Raw genomic sequence first — 17,540 nt, forward strand, 5'->3', positions numbered from 1 at the left:
AAAAGGTTCTGGGTTCAAATTTTATCTGGAGGCCCTTTTGTGAAGATGAGATGGGTGGAAGTACCATTGGAAACATAACAATTATACATAAAAAATATAGCAGGTAAAATTTTGCAATTACACTTTGTAGCCTAATTATCTCCCTCTTGTGATAATAATGTCGCTGAAAGAGCAATTCCCTGTTGGATTACTGTGTAACTCTGACTAAAGAGCCCTGTTGTACAATACATTCTGAATGTGGCACTAAGGGTGCAGCCCTCCATTTTCTGAATTCTGAATTTTGTTCCACGGCGCCTCCTGCTCAGCTGGATGCTGGTCTGTATGAGGTTGACCATACTTGCACCCAGACATCTTTGTAACAAAATGTGAGCTCTTCTGCAGATCAGGTGTCAGCACCCAGCTTACTGGACATCATTTGGGATATGGCCATCTTTCTTGAGGCTGACATTGACTTATTTAAAAAAAAAAAAAAAAATCATATTTTGCCAGGTCATGTCAGAGATCCCTTTGAGGCAGAAATGGGCACGACTTTTGGTCTTTATCCTTAGAAGGAGTTAAATGGGTCCAGGATTTGCTTCCAAAGGGCAATGTGTTTAGAAACAGTTAAAGACTATTTTACTCAGACTATCTTTTAACTAATTTTATGCTGTATGATACATATAGGCAGGGGTGAAAGTAGTTTTAAATTCCTGCTGGTACTTAGGGGCAGAGCCAGAGGGGGGTCTGGGGAGGCACAGGGGGTATATATATATGTATATATATATATATACAGGTCCTTCTCAAAATATTAGCATATTGTGATAAAGTTTATTATTTTCCATAATGTCATGATGAAAATTTAACATTCATATATTTTAGATTTATTGCACAATAACTGAAATATTTCAGGTCTTTTATTGTCTTAATACGGATGATTTTGGCATACAGCTCATGAAAACCCAAAATTCCTATCTCGCAAAATTAGCACATCATTAAAAGGGTCTCTAAACGAGCTATGAACCTAATCATCTGAATCAACGAGTTAACTCTAAACACCTGCAAAAGATTCCTTGGGCCTTTAAAACTCCCAGCCTGGTTCATCACTCAAAACCCCAATCATGGGTAAGACTGCCGACCTGAGTGCTGTTCAGAAGGCCACTATTGACACCCTCAAGCAAGAGGGTAAGACACAGAAAGAAATGTCTGAACGAATAAGCTGTTCCCAGAGTGCTGTATCAAGGCACCTCAGTGGGAAGTCTGTGGGAAGGAAAAAGTGTGGCAGAAAACGCTGCACAACGAGAAGAGGTGACTGGACCCTGAGGAAGATTTTGGAGAAGGGCCGATTCCAGACCTTGGGGGACCTGCGGAAGCAGTGGACTGAGTCTGGAGTAGAAACATCCAGAGCCACTGTGCACAGGCGTGTGCAGGAAATGGGCTACATGTGCCGCATTCCCCAGACCTGGGCTACAGAGAAGCAGCACTGGACTGTTGCTCAGTGGTCCAAAGTACTTTTTTCAGATGAAAGCAAATTCTGCATGTCATTCGGAAATCAAGGTGCCAGAGTCTGGAGGAAGACTGGGGAGAAGGAAATGCCAAAATGCCAGAAGTCCAGTGTCAAGTACCTACAGTCAGTGATGGTCCGGGGTGCCGTGTCAGCTGCTGGTGTTGGTCCACTGTGTTTTATCAAGGGCAGGGTCAATGCAGCTAGCTATCAGGAGATTTTGGAGCACTTCATGCTTCCATCTACTGAAGATGGAGATGAAGATTTCATTTTTCAGCACGACCTGGCACCTGCTCACAGTGCCAAAACCACTGGTAAATGGTTTACTGACCATGGTATCACTGTGCTCAATTGGCCTGCCAACTCTCCTGACCTGAACCCCATAGAGAATCAGTGGGATATTGTGAAGAGAACGTTGAGAGACTCAAGACCCAACACTCTGGATGAGCTAAAGGCCGCTATCGAAGCATCCTGGGCCTCCATAAGACCTCAGCAGTGCCACAGGCTGATTGCCTCCATGCCACACCGCACTGAAGCAGTCATTTCTGCAAAAGGATTCCCAACCAAGTATTGAGTGCATAACTGTACATGATTATTTGAAGGTTGACGTTTTTTGTATTAAAAACACTTTTCTTTTATTGATTGGATGAAATATGCTAATTATGTGAGATAGGAATTTTGGGTTTTCATGAGCTGTATGCCAAAATCATCCGTATTAAGACAATAAAAGACCTGAAATATTTCAGTTATTGTGCAATAAATCTAAAATATATGAATGTTAAATTTTCATCATGACATTATGGAAAATAATAAACTTTATCACAATATGCTAATATTTTGAGAAGGACCTGTATATATATATATATATATATATATATATATATATACCCCCTGTGCCTCCCCAGACCCCCCTCTGGCTCTGCCCCTAAGTACCAGCAGGAATTTAAAACTACTTTCATCCCTGCCTATATGTATCATACAGCATAAAATTAGTTAAAAGATAGTCTGAGTAAAATAGTCTTTAACTGTTTCTAAACACATTGCTCTATGGAAGCAAATCCTGGACCCATTTAACTCCTTCCAAGGATAAAGACCAAAAGTCGTGCCCATTTCTGCCTCAGAGGGATCTCTGGCATGACCTGGCAAAATATGATTTTTTTTTTTTTTTTAAATAAGTCAATGTCAGCCTCAAGAAAGATGGCCATATCCCAAATGATGTCCAGTAAGCTGGGTGCTGACACCTGATCTGCAGAAGAGCTCACATTTTGTTACCAAGATGTCTGGGTGCAAGTATGGTCAACCTCGTACAGACCAGCATCCAGCTGAGCAGGAGGCGCCGTGGAACAAAATTCAGAATTCAGAAAATGGAGGGCTGCACCCTTAGTGCCACATTCAGAATTTATTGTAAAATATATGAATGTTAAATTTTCATCATGACATTATGGAAAATAATGAACTTTATCACAATATGCTAATATTTTGAGAAGGACCTGTATATATACACAATGATAAACCATTTTTTGATGCATTACTTTTCAACTTCAATTTCCGTCTTTTCTTTTGAACAAAGAAGTTATTGTTCTCTGCTTTTTGGTCAAGTTTTGATTTCATTTAAATTAAAAATTTGACAGTTCAGTTGTTTTCGCGATTTTATTTAAAAGTCTGTAAATGGTAAGTGATTTATTCTTCTTCCTGTCCTAATGCTAGCGGAGGTTTTTTATGTCTGTGCACCACCTGTGTAAAATCTCCCAGTCCATTAAATCGAACGCACCGATCTCCTTGGCAACCGCTCTGTGTTTGAGGTAAGTCCGCATGCGCTCTCGTGTAGTGTATGTGAAATCTCTGGTCATAAGCGGAGTTTTCGAGCTGTACTGTGTTGTTGTAATTCAGCAGAATAACATGAAGCACAACTAGTTTCTCTCCCTTTGCTTTTAACTGGGGTATTTAGCGGCGAGCAGACAGACATTAAACGTAGCGGTGCTCGTTTTAAAGGCTGGCCGTTCACAACAGCCTCGAGCTCCGAGGGAAGAGAAGCAAAGCAAGAGCATTGAGGGTCCATCATAGCAGAACACTTCAGAAACTATCTGGAATGAGGGGAAAAAAGCTATATTTATGTTTTAAACTGCCTATTGGTAGCGGATCTGATATTCTTTGTGTGCTCATGAATTTTTGCAGTTGTAACTATTCTGGATGACGGCTTCATATCAGACAGCCGTTCTTCCCTCTTCCCGGTACTGCGTAGCGGTGTAGAATCTTTTAGTGGTACACAGTACCGGACCGTACCGGCTCATTTCACCCCTGCATATAGGCAAGGCAGGACAGGTTTATTTATCAAGCATATTTCAAAGACAATTGAAATTGGTTTACATGAATAAAACACACAGGAAAAGAAAACATGTAAAAAAGTAGCACAGTCAAGAATAGTCAAAAGCAACTCTAATGGGTTTTTAACCTTGATTTGAAAGAACTCAATTTCATTTTAGCGTTTTTACAGTCTTCTGGGAGTTTGTTACAGATAAGCTGAGCATGAGAACTTAATGCAGTTTCTCCATGTTTTCTTCGGGTTCCGGAGATGCAAAGCAGACTTAAACCAGAGGACCTGAGTGGTCTGGAAGGTTAATACAACAACAATTAATTAGTGTATTTTGGTGCTAAGCCATTCAGTGATTTAGAAACTACCATACGTGTTTCACAGTCTGTTCTTTGAGATACAGGGAGCCAGTACAAGGACTTTAAAACTGGGGTAACGTGTTCTACTATCTTAGTTCTAGTGAGGACCAGGCAGAAGCATTCTGGAACAGCTGTAGCTGTCTGATTGACTTTTTAGGCAGACCTGTGAAGACACTGTTGCAGTAATCAGTTTGACTGACGATAAACATGTGAGTCATTTTTTCAAGATCCTGTGGGAACATTAGTCTTTTAATCTTGGAAGTGTTTTCCAGGTGGTAGAAGGCCGACCTTGTTACTGTCTTTATGTGCCTCTGAAGGTTCAGGTGTCACTACATCCAGATTTCGGGCCTGGTCAGTGGTTCCCAGGTATATTAACTGAAGCTGTGCGCTGACTCTTTGAATGCTCCGTCTTTGGTCTGAAAATTATCACTTCAGTTTTCGTTTTTATTAAATTAACAAAATTATGGCACATTCATGCCTTGATTTGTTCTATGCATCTACTCGATTTTCAGTCACTCAGGTGGTATACTGTCATCAACAGTGTCGAATGCTGCACTAAGGTCCAATAATTCCAGCACTGTGGTTCTTCCACAGTCTGCATTTATGCGGATGTCACTGAACACCTTGACAAGAGCAGTCTCTGTACTGTGGTGAGCACAGAAACCGGACTGGAAGACATCAAAGCAGCTGGTCATTGTTAAGAAGACATTGAACTGTTAAAACATAGCTTTTTCAAGAATCTTACCAATGAAGGGGGGATTTAAGATGGGCCTGTAATTTTGTAAATGCAGCTTGTTCAGGTTTTTCTTTTTCAACAGCAGTTTGATAATTTCTGTTTTTAAGGCCTGGGGAAAAACATAAGGGACGTTTCTTATTTGAATCAAATCAGACGCTATGACAGGCAAAACTTTCTTAAAGAAAGCTGTGGGTAAAATATCGAGAAGGCAGGAGGAGCTTAGTTGATGTATACCTTCTTCTAAGCATTTGTAGTTTATCTGGCAGGATTGTGTCTGAATTTTCTCAGTAAAGAAGAATTCAGTGCAGGCCTTGTTAGAGTGGACTTCAGATGCAACAGATACTGGAGGGTTTGTTAACCTGTTGACCATAGCAAACAAGGCACGAGCATTATTGTTTTTGTTGATGATTTCAGAAAAGAAAGATTCTCTTGCATTCTTCAATTGTAAAAATGCATTTTCTTATAATATCTATGTTGCTAGTTGAGTGGGATTCAGTGGAAATGATGTGTCTAAAGCTAGCAGAAAAGTAGTCAATATCAATTACAAAGAAAAAGAGTGAAAAGCCGGGTGGGGGACTGGGGGCAAGGAGGTTTTGAGTCCTTTGTTGGGGGTTGAGGGGGGGTCCACTTATTGTCCTGTTGGAGTCTGGACATCTTCTACACCTCTACTAATTGTAGTGATGTAGAAGTATCTTTCTGGGTCATTTTTCCTGCATTTTTATTTGACCTCAGCAGGTGGCAGCTGTTCTTCAGAGCTCCATGTCATCAGTTGTGGACTATCTTGCTCTTTCTTGTGCATGGTGAAAGTGGCTGGTGTCTGATTCACAGAATAGAATTTTGTTGAAAGTGAAGAGTTTGTTCCATACTTAAGACTAAATCAATCTTTCTTGAAAAGATACATTTTCTTTCAGAAAATATAGAAGTTGTTGAGAAAATTCAGTGATTTTCTGGTATGTGCTTTTTTGGCCATTGTTTGAGAATCAGAAACCTACTGAATACCTCACAACTGACAGATGGAAAAGATCTGCTGAAAAACATTTTGACTTTAGGAACTTCATCTTTGTTTAACAAATGAATACAACACTCCAAGATTTCAAATTTTTTCTTCACATATTTAAAACCTCCTGCATTTATGATTACCGTATTTTCCGCACTATAAGGCGCACTTAAAAACCTTTAATTTTTTCAAAAAATGACAGTGCACCTTGTAATCCGGAGCGCCTTATATATGGATCAATTGGTTAATTGGTTGATCCATACTGGTTGTACACGGCGCTCTGTCAAACTGTTTCAGTACGACTGGTAAACTACAAAGCCGCACCGCTTGCAGCATTACGGCTACCGTAGTCAGGGGTGTCGCCGAAGTAATAGCGGTAAACACCTGTACTGTGCTTACTCCTAGTCCAACACCACTTGTGTGTGTATAACATTTGAATGTACTGTTGCAGGAATTGCCTGAACTATATGTGATTAGAAGCTCAGTGTGTGGGGTGTATGTTTCGTGTGTGTGTATGGAAGATGTTGACATTACTCCTCCGGACAGAGGTGGCGCTGTGTGCTGCCGTAGCTGAGAATCAAGAGTGAAGGAGTGACGTCGGTATTATTGTGTGTGTGGGGTGGATAGAGACGGCGACCGGAGCAGTGGTGTATGAGTCTGTAAGCCCTGTGTTTTTACGTGCTGCAAAGTCATTAAAAAGAACCCCAAATCTCGTCAACAACTCAGTGTTTTGATGCTGTTTCTTCATGCTCAACTCAGCAACGTATGAGTGAGGGAGTTAACCCCGAGGAAACTAGTAACTTTGGCCCTGGAGAAAGCGTCTCCCCTGTGTCATCAGACTACGGTCAGGGTACAGAAACAGGAAAGGTTAACAGTACTAACGTTTGATTTAGTGCATCAAACTGTTTCTTTAACATGTTTACTGAATCAGGGAAAAGTTCCCTTTCACGTTTTAACTAACGTTTGATTTCAACTTCAACTTCATAGACTCCAATGCATTCCTAACGTGCGGTTGGCTCTATTCAATAGAATTCTATGTAGAGGAGACCTTACCATGAGAGTGAATGGAGTTATCAGAACGCTGGTTTGTAGTGTATTAATAAAGTTTGACTGACTGACTTATCTGACTGTTTTGTTGACATTCTCTTTAGCTCAGCTCCATCTAATGGATGCATAACGCAACCCCAGTCAAACGTTTGACTGCAGTAGCTTCTATTCTATGCGCCTTATAATCCGGTGCGCCTATGTATGAAAAAAGTTCTAAAATAGGCCATTCATTGAAGGTGCGCCTTATAATCCGGTGCGCCTTATAGTGCGGAAAATACGGTACTTTTGTCACAGTCGGATACTCTTCCATGATCACCAGTATTTTCTCTGAGGTATCAGACACCTAAGTACTTTTTCTTGCAGTAGAAGTGTTAAATCCACAGCTCCATCGCTTACTATTAGGGTCTGTGGCCTCATGGATAGCTCTTTCTGAGGCAGTTTAGGAGAAAACCGTTAAGAGTTCATACCTCATTTATTTAGAGAATACTCTGCAATGTTTTTCCTTTTTGCTGGGGTTGAAGAGATTTTTCTCTGTATCGTTGGCCAGACTTTTCCATCTAGAAGCAGGGTTCTTCCTATTAGCTGTCTTACCAGATCTGAAGAATGGGATTTATCCTTTGGCTTTGTGCCAAGAGAGTTCTAGGGATGTGTGTTGGTTGGTTTATTCTGTTTTACGTCAACATTTTGTTTCTTGGTGGTGCTAGTTAGATGTCTGTCAGTCTCATCACTGTTTTAAAACATCAGTAGGGTGGTATCATTTCTATAGCCAGCATTTATCTCCACATTTACTTCAGAAGTGAGGAACAAATGCATTTTTTGTGGATCAGAGATTTTTTTCTAGTTCACATCAGAAAGGTGCTTGATCTAGTCAAGCAGTAGGCATGGTCCAGGGTACCAAAGGCTTCATAAGAATGCTCATTACTGAGACAGTGGTTTTAGCAAAAGCCCAGGTGCTACAGGTTGTCACTGTTGGTAGAATTAACTACTGTAGTCCCACTGCTCAGCTATATCCAATCTCAAGCTTGGCATCCCATGTCCGTCAAGGTGCAGATGTACAACGATCGGTCTTCTTTAGTGTGCTTAGACATAGGACAAAATCAAGAAAGCAGACTGCGAACCAGGCACCAGATAAACTAGAGACAAAAAAAAATCAGCCGTCCTGCACCAGATTACTGTGTCCTTGCCTGTGTTTACAATCTTTGTTGGTTTGATGACTCCAGAAAAACAGCTGTCATCAACCGTTAACTGAAGGCTTAATCAAACTGTAATGAAACAGCAGTCTCATAGAACAGGATTACACACAGAAGGTCTGCTGGTTGTTCAAGGCAGGAAACTAAAGGTGACAAAACCTTCTCAGCAGTAGCTGAGAACTCTCTCCCCTTTAGTTTGTGGTCCGCAGACCCTTTTGAGTTTTTTAAAAAGCAAAACATTTACCTATTTGAGTGTACTTATGTTTATTGTTTTTAGTTTTTCTTTTGTGATGTAACTGCAATGTAAATAGAGTTTTATCTAAATACTTAAGCTCATAATTATTCAAATACCTCGGCAGATTTAGCCTTCAAATTATTTAATTTGGCCAAAAAGGATTTGTCTGTTTGTAAAAGACACAGACTGCTCCCAAAAGAGTCAGACAACAGCAGTTTTCCCAACACTAGAAGCAATGGATGTTTGGTACATCTCTGATCAAAACCCAAGGTGCAGACAGTACTGATCAGGGAGATGATCTTTGGAGATGATGTGGTCTTGTTGCACACAGTGAGAAAACTCTACATAGCCTCATAGGTTCCTCCACACAGGCCTAAATTCTGTGTTGGAAACACTAACTTCAGTGGCCTGGATGTCAGCATCACCTGCAGCATCTCCACAACTGTGGAAGTAATGGAAATGTCTCCATTACTCCACCACCCTCATAAGCTCGATGCTAAACTTACCACCAGGAGTGGTATGGTTTCAACAGTCATTGTGTTCCTAACAAAAAAAGGGTGTGGGAAAATACCACACTTATAATCAATACCAGATCAGTGTCCCTGTGAGCAAGTAATAAGCTTTATTTCTATAGAAGGATAATAATCATTTTCTGCTTTACCTGCATGCGTATTTGACATTGTGTGCTTTCTTTACCATCACACAACTAGTCAATGTGGCCACACAGGTTTTGCATACTTGAAGACCTGTAAGGATACTCCAGAAAAACGACATAACAGGAATAAGTAACATCAGTACCTTAGAAAAAGGTCCAGCAAATCTCCAGAGTCCATTGAAGCCAAAGCCTGTGGAATAAAAATGAATAAACCAAGTAACAATTGGGAAGACGTGACACCTCAGACCTATCCACTTCAATTCACATGGCATTAGATGACATTCCATCTCTAAATGTGCAAAGGAGAAGAAAATTTCATACTTTGTAAATATGAAGGCTGAAACTGTGGAGGGGACTCTTCATGGTACACCACACTCTGCACAATGCCATGGACAGGGTTCAGGAGGTTGATGTCTTGGCACATGGACAGTACAGTGTTGATCTTGGAGTCCAATAAGTTATAGCTGAGGAGTATGCATACAAACACGTATTACCTACAGATTAGACTGAAACGTTGGCTCACGCTGCTTTCATTTGCCTCAGGAGTTGTAACTCAAAGTGGGAATGACATCACACCTATAGGGAAAATGTTTGACTTGAAGAGCTTTTGTGCTTGTCAACCAAATTGTAATCCACAATGCCAGCTATAATACCTGAGATCTCGGTGCAACTGTAGAAATAAATATACTACACAACTAGGTGCAACTTTAGCAGCTATTTCTGGACATGTGTGATTGTCTCCAACTTGTCCACCTTATGAATCATCAAACCTGACTTGTTAGGAATTAATCTGCTGATCCAACACCGTTTTCTTCTCAGTCAGAATGAAACTGTCCCTTAGATGATTCACATGCATTTTAAGCTCCTCAACACACAGACCGATGAGCATTTCCATGTACAGGTGACAGAAACAGAGGAAGTTTCACAGTTTATATCAGAATGAGGTCATTTTCTTAATTTTCTGAGGTGTGTTTCCATTCTAGAACCAGCCACCTTTACAGAGTAAGCTTAATTCTAAAGGCAACTGTTTGCACCGGACAGCAAATTAACAATGCATAATAATAATAATAATGTATTGTTTATTAGTCCTATAGAACTATGTCAGTGTTGTTTTTCTGTAGTACATAGATGCAAATGTTTGGGTACAGTATCACTGTCATTGTCTGCTAGCACTTTTAGCTGCAAACAAGCTAAATGGTGACTGTGCAAAGAGGAGCTCCTATTCAAAAGCATATATTTGCTTAATCAATGATCACGAGGAAGGTGATGGATCAGCCCAGAACTACACGGCAGGACCTGAAGAGAGCTGGGACCACAGTCTCAAAGAAGACCATTACTAACACACTACGCCGCCATGGATTAAAATCCTGCAGAGCACGCGAGGTCCCCCTGTTCAAACCAGCACATGTCCATGCTGGTCTGAAGTTTGCCAACGACCATCTGGATAATCCAGAGGAGGAATGGGAGAAGGTCATGTGGTTTGATGAGACAAAAATAAAGCTTTTTGGTCTAAACTCCACTCCACTCGCCGTGTTTGGATGAAGAAGAGAGATGAGTATAACCCTAAGAACATCATCCCTGCCCTGAAGCATGGAGGTGTAAACATAGAGGATGCTTTTCTGCAAAGGGGACAGGACAACTGCACTGTATTGAGGGAAGGATGAATGGGGACATGTATCAGGAGATCTTGGTCAACAACCTCCTTCCCCCAGTAAGGGCATTGAAGATGGGTCATGGCTCGGTCTTCCAGCAGGACAACGACCCGAAGCACACAGCCAGGGCAGCTAAGGAGTGGCTCCATACGAAGCATCTCAGGGTCCTGGAGTGGCCTTGCCAGTCTCCAGACCTGAACCCAATCGAAAATCATTGGAGGGAGTTGAAAGTCCGTGTTGCCCAGCAACAGCCCAAAACCTGAAGGATCTGGAGAAGATCTGTATAGAGGAGTGGTCCAAAATCCCTGCTGCTGTGTGTGCAAATCTTGTCAAGAACTACAAGAAACGTCTGAAATCAGTAATTGCAAACAAAGGTTTTTGTACCAAATATTGAGTTTTGTTTTTCTGATGTATTAAATACGTAGTGCAATACACTGCTGATTAATTACTTACAAATCACACAATGTGATTTTCTGTATTTTTGTTTTAGATTCTGTCACTCACAGTTGAAGAGTAGCTATGATTGCAAAATCGGCAATGTATCAAATACTTGTTTTCCCACTGTATATACACATATATATATATATATATATATATACTACCGGACAAAAGTTTTACATAAAATTTCTCACTTAATGGGTCTCATTATTTTCATGACTATTTACATTCTAGATTCTCACCAAAGGCAACAAAACTATGAATGAACACACATGGAATTAGAAATAAAAAAAAAGGATGAAATAACTCTAAACATTTTTATATTTTAGATTCTTCCAAACAGCCACCTTTAGCTTTGATTACTGCTTTGATCTCTTAGCAGTCTCTCCATGAGCTTCATGGTCACCTGAAATGGTTTTCCAAAGAATCTTGAAAGAACTTCCCGGAGGTTCATTGAGAGACGGCCAAAGGTTAATATTTCAGTCATCACAGCAAAGGGCGGCTACTTTAAGGAATCTAAAATAAAAAACGTATTTAAAGTTCTTTTACAGTTTTTAATTTGCTACATAATTCCATATGTGTTCATTCACAATTTTGATGCTTCAGTGAGAATCTATGTACAATGTAAATAGTAATAAACATCAGGAAAACCATTAAATGAGAAAGGCGTTCTAAAACGTTTGACAGCCAACATTTGATGCCTGTCAAACTTCAAGTGCATAAACTGACCGAGTGAAAAATACAGTATTTAGAACTTACACAACTGGAAATATCTTTGGAAACACAACACTAGCTTCAGCTAAGTACTCGTACAAAATCCGCTGGTCAAAGTCATCTGTGGTGTATTTGACCTGGGTGGCCTGGAAAAGAGAACAAGAGGTTGCTAAGTACAGTCACAGGTTGGAGGTGCCACATCATCAATAAAAGGACAGAGTTGAATACTCACCAGCACAGTAAGCAGAAGAGCCTGAATTTTTGGGTCAGTCAGCACCTCCTCATCCAGCAGAACATTAGACTCCGATACAGACACCTTTCGAAGGTGAGAATTTCCCATTCTTTGTGTCTCTTTAACAGTAACAATAAAAATTAGCATTACAAACTGCAAGTTTAGAGAAAATAGCTAGAAAACAGGGCAAAGAAGAAACCACATCGGTAGCAGCGTGATGGGTCTCATCAATTGGCGCCTTTTACACACCACAGGATGCATCTTGATTAAGTGTGCCAAGACAGAACAGATTACTGAACTCCAGTCAAGATTAGTGCGGTTCACAAGTACAAATGCTTCTTTAAACCCATGTGTGGGGCGCTGTTCTGGTGGCGTAGGGAGTTAAGCCTGTGACCCATGTACGATGCAGGCGGTCACGGCATCAAATCTCAGCCTGTCGATGCTTTCTACGCTCCCTTACTTCACTCTTTCCACCATTTCCCTACTGACTACTGTCAAAAAATAAATTAGGCCACTAGAGCCTAAAAAAACTCCATGTGTGGGTTGGTCAACATGGGTGTATTTATTAATGTACATCCCATGCTGCCGATGTGTGTTCAGTTTGCACAGTATGATGTGTTCAGTTTGTCTGTTCTGTTACCGATCTCATAGTCATTCTCTGCTACACGTCTCATCTTTGGAGGGGTCGTCATCCCAGACTCCATCTCTGATCTTTTTGGTGCTTTAGAGTCTGATATGAGATGATCAAAGCTCTTTCTGGTGCCTGGCCAACACACACAGACAATGTATACATTAGAAAACCCTTAACCAAGATCCACATGACTTATGGAGATACTGTAATGTGGGAAAGATTAATTAGTAGTGTTGACAACTAGACATATTCCATACCCAGAAGTTTCTTTGTGTTGGCCTGTGATGGTTGGCCCATGTCCAGGCTCATGGATTTGCGCGTTCGTGGGCTGATCTGGCCCATTGTGGGGTAATGATGGGTAGAAAGGTAGCGTTCTGAAACTTGAGGGGATGTCCATGACTGAGGCTCTTGCACAGCTCTGAACAGAAAGTATAGAAAGCAGAAAAAACATTTAAACTACTCTGCTTTAGTGGATTATGGACAGATATACAGGTCCTTCTCAAAATATTAGCATATTGTGATGAAGTTCATTATTTTCCATAATGTAATGATGAAAATTTAACATTCATATATTTTAGATTCATTGCACGCTAACTGAAATATTTCAGGTCTTTTATTGTCTTAATACAGATGATTGTGGCATACAGCTCATGAAAACCCAAAATTCCTATCTCACAAAATTAGCATATCATTAAAAGGGTCTCTAAACGAGCTCTGAACTTAATCATCTGAATCAACGAGTTAACTCTAAACATCTGCAAAAGATTCCTGAGGCCTTTAAAACTCCCAGCCTGGTTCATCACACAAAACCCCAATCATGGGTAAGACTGCCGACCTGACTGCTGTCCAGAAGGCCACTATTGACACCCTCAAGCAAGAGGGTAAGACACAGAAAGAAATTTCTGAACGAATAGGCTGTTCCCAGAGTGCTGTATCAAGGCACCTCAGTGGGAAGTCTGTGGGAAGGAAAAAGTGTGGCAGAAAACGCTGCATAACAAGAAGAGGTGACCAGACCCTGAGGAAGATTGTGGAGAAGGGCCAATTCCAGACCTTGGGGGACCTGCAGAAGCAGTGGACTGAGTTTGGAGTAGAAACATCCAGAGCCACCGTGCACAGGCGTGTGCAGGAAATGGGCTACAGGTGCCGCATTCCCCAGGTCAAGCCACTTTTGAACCAGAAACAGCGGCAGAAGCACCTGGCCTGGGCTACAAAGAAGCAGCAGTGGACTGTTGCTCAGTGGTCCAAAGTACTTTTTTCGGATGAAAGCAAATTCTGCATGTCATTCGGAAATCAAGGTGCCAGAGTCTGGAGGAAGACTGGGGAGAAGGAAATGCCAAAATGCCAGAAGTCCAGTGTCAACTACCCACAGTCAGTGATGGTCTGGGGTGCCGTGTCAGCTGCTGGTGTTGGTCCACTGTGTTTTATCAAGGGCAGGGTCAATGCAGCTAGCTATCAGGAGATTTTGGAGCACTCCTTGCTTCTATCTGCTGAAAAGCTTTATGGAGATGAAGATTTCATTTTTCAGCACGACCTGGCACCTGCTCACAGTGCCAAAACCACTGGTAAATGGTTTACTGACCATGGTATCACTGTGCTCAATTGGCCTGCCAACTCTCCTGACCTGAACCCCATAGAGAATCTGTGGGATATTGTGAAGAGAACGTTGAGAGACTCAAGACCCAACACTCTGGATGAGCTAAAGGCCGCTATCGAAGCATCCTGGGCCTCCATAAGATCTCACCAGTGCCACAGGCTGATTGCCTCCATGCCACGCCGCATTGAAGCAGTCATTTCTGCCAAAGGATTCCCGACCAAGTATTGAGTGCATAACTGTACATAATTATTTGAAGGTTGACGTTTTTTGTATTAAAAACACTTTTCTTTTATTGGTCGGATGAAATATGCTAATTTTGTGAGAAAGGAATTTTGGGTTTTCATGAGCTGTATGCCACAATCATCCGTATTAAGACAATAAAAGACCTGAAATATTTCAGTTAGTGTGCAATAAATCTAAAATATATGAATGTTAAATTTTCATCATGACATTATGGAAAATAATGAACTTTATCACAATATGCTAATATTTTGAGAAGTACCTGTAGAATAAGTCCCATTTAAGTGAGCACCTGCAGGTAGGATTGGTGATGTGACTGGTGTAGGTCTCCATAGGTACTGGGTCCATAGACAGTTCAGAAATAAGTAGTGACTTCCTGTGTTTAAGGCTGCATCGACTTCTAACTTCCTCTGAAACAGTAAGCAACGCTGCAAAAAAGTACAGAGGTTATCTCTGACATCAGGTATGACCAAAATAAGCTGAATATGAAGTTCAGTGTTTTTACTCACAATCTTTATAAGGACTGCACTGACCTATGAAACCTATACATGCCAGCTGTATGGACTATTGAAACAATGGTTTTCAGCTGTGAGCCCAAAGTAGTGCACAGCTTAGTGAAGCTTTCTCTGTGCTTTAGTCAAAGTTGAAATTTGATGTCTTTTGACTTTGTGTTCATGTCTTAGTGCCTATCCCCTCCTCCCTAATACAGCAATACTATACACAAGAAGAGAGATAATGGGCATAAAAGCCTGGAGAGGAATATTTTACTTTGCCTCTCCTCTACTTTATTTGGGTAGATCCTGCATGTTAATTTTATTGCAGTTCATACGGATAGGGCTTTGGAGATGTGGAAATTGGCTGTCAGCAAGCTTCTACACCCTGATGGCAATCAATGTTATAATGCAGTTTAGACACACAAACTCCTTGCTGTTTTTCTTTTGTGGGAGAGTGGCTGTAGGTGTGCCTGGGGTCCTGTGACATAGGGTAGGTGTGACCCTCGCTGGTTCAGACCACCCATCCTGGGTTGCTCTAGGGCTTTAAGTGTTGTGGCGCTTTCAGCCTTATCTCCACTGTAAGTTGGTTAATATTTTTGTGATGTAATAACATAAATAAATCTCTATTTTCTCATAGAGTCTCTGTATTTAGGGTTCCAAACCCTTATAGGCTATCTCACATTTGACCTGTGAACTCAGTAAATTTAAAAGATTATGTCAGGCAAATTGCAGATCACATATAGATTTGTGCAACTCAGGTACATAAAAAAGTTGATGAGTTTCACCACTAGATGGGGCTGTTTATGTAAAATGTGTTTCGGTGATTATGTCTGAAACTGCTGCTTGCAGAAACTAAATCTCTATTCTTAGATGTTCTTCAAGTCTTTCTAAATTATGTGAGTTTTGAAAAAAATGGTAGAGTTATGCTAATTAGCAACAATGTGGTGTAATATGCGAAACCTAACTTCGCTAGGTTCTCCTTAAGCCCGAGGCAAATCGCAAAGAAACTGGGCCTGGTGAGAGTGCAAACACAACCGATAAAACGATATGGATCAAATTTCAAAAACGTTTTTCTGTTTGCGAGTTATACGCAAACAAACTTTCTTGAAGCAAAAAGAAATTTTTTTTGGTCCAACTTGAAAATAGATTAAGATGTACGAACAATTTTCATGCCAGTAGTGCATAAGGTCAAACTGAAGGTACGTACTCATTTTCGGAGGGATCCAAGCCTAGGGGACGCTATGAGCAAGAGAAATTTATACAGCCAAACTGGCTGAATGGGTTTTCATCAAATTTGGTACATTCCTTCAGGATACCACCTAGAGACTATGTTATTAATATGGTAATGACTGGCCAAAGTGAGCATGGCTTATGGGGAAAATGTACCTCTAAACTTTTGCTTCTAATAAAATTCCCCAAAAATCACTGGTGGTACCTGGAGAGCTTAATCCTTCTGCATGTGTCCTGTGCATAATTCTGAAAAGTACTCATACAAGCAAAACGTCTATCTCAAAGCGCGTCACTACAACGTACGACATTTGCTAATAAAGCTAGTGGGTTTATCCTCTAGTTCTGTTAAGCCAAACGCCGTAGAATTTAGCACACTTCTTAAGCGTACTTACTTACAATGCCTATAACCCCCCCATAAACATTGTTCAATTTGGACTGCCCACTTGTGTAAAAATAATTTCTAAATAAATATGCTAATCAATAATGAAGATTATAAATAACTTTTGATGAAACAATTTCATGTGTGGTGGCTGAGAAACTTCAGGCATTTTCTTCATATTAAAGATGCTCTTGGTGAATTTTTAGATATTTGTTTTGTGAATTTTTTAATTTTGGTCTTTGTTATTGATATTGAAATAATGGTTAATAATTCCTTTAAAAAAATCATAAAAACTGAGGGACATGATAAACAATGCAAATCATTCCACATATAGATATGGTTATCAGAATCAGAATCAGAAAAGCTTTATTGCCAAGTACGTTTTTGGACATACAAGGAATTTGTTTTGGCGTAGTCGGTGCAATACAGTACTCAAATTAAAGAGTATAAATGTAGCTGCAATATAAATATAAATATATGGGCACAGTTTTAAGTGAGTGAAAGTAAATGTAGAGCAGTATGTAGAGCAGAATAAGATGCAAGAACGGTACAACAGTGCAGGTGATCAGTGTGCATCAGTGTGATCAATTATCTGAGAATATTTAGGGAATTTTATGAAATACCATGTATTTCTTACGAATTAATGAATTTGGCTAAGTACTATGGATATGAAGTTAAACAATTTTTGCGTAAAAAGGTAATTAATTCAGGCACTTCAATAAACACTGAAATTGTTCCTTCTAGAGTCACGTCATCTGAGAATATTTGGGAATTCTATTTTGAAATATGGATTTTTAATAAATTTCTTAATTTGGATTATTATAGGCTTGTATTGTATAAACAACTCTTTTTCATTTTTTTGTTGAAAAATCATTACATCCAGGGACATTATGCTTATTATTGCATATATAGACTTAGTTAATTGA

General features: G+C 40.2%; 1 protein-coding gene across 2 annotated transcripts in view; it reads right to left on the reverse strand.

The window, feature by feature from the left end:
* The window catches only part of nf1a (neurofibromin 1a), a 309,684-nt gene that overhangs the window by 14,693 nt on the left and 277,451 nt on the right, over positions 1–17,540 (reverse strand). For both annotated transcript variants that reach the window (XM_047391263.1, XM_047391264.1), the window contains exons 48-54: positions 14,804–14,939; positions 12,935–13,095; positions 12,687–12,809; positions 12,047–12,165; positions 11,860–11,960; positions 9,332–9,474; positions 9,154–9,200 (exon numbers count right to left, since the gene is read on the reverse strand). In XM_047391263.1, the coding sequence (XP_047247219.1) occupies positions 9,154–9,200; positions 9,332–9,474; positions 11,860–11,960; positions 12,047–12,165; positions 12,687–12,809; positions 12,935–13,095; positions 14,804–14,939 (830 nt within the window). The remainder of the gene's footprint in view (positions 1–9,153; positions 9,201–9,331; positions 9,475–11,859; positions 11,961–12,046; positions 12,166–12,686; positions 12,810–12,934; positions 13,096–14,803; positions 14,940–17,540) is intronic.

The sequence above is a fragment of the Girardinichthys multiradiatus genome, chromosome 18, assembly GCF_021462225.1.
Source record: "Girardinichthys multiradiatus isolate DD_20200921_A chromosome 18, DD_fGirMul_XY1, whole genome shotgun sequence".
Taxonomy (NCBI): Eukaryota; Metazoa; Chordata; class Actinopteri; order Cyprinodontiformes; family Goodeidae; genus Girardinichthys; species Girardinichthys multiradiatus.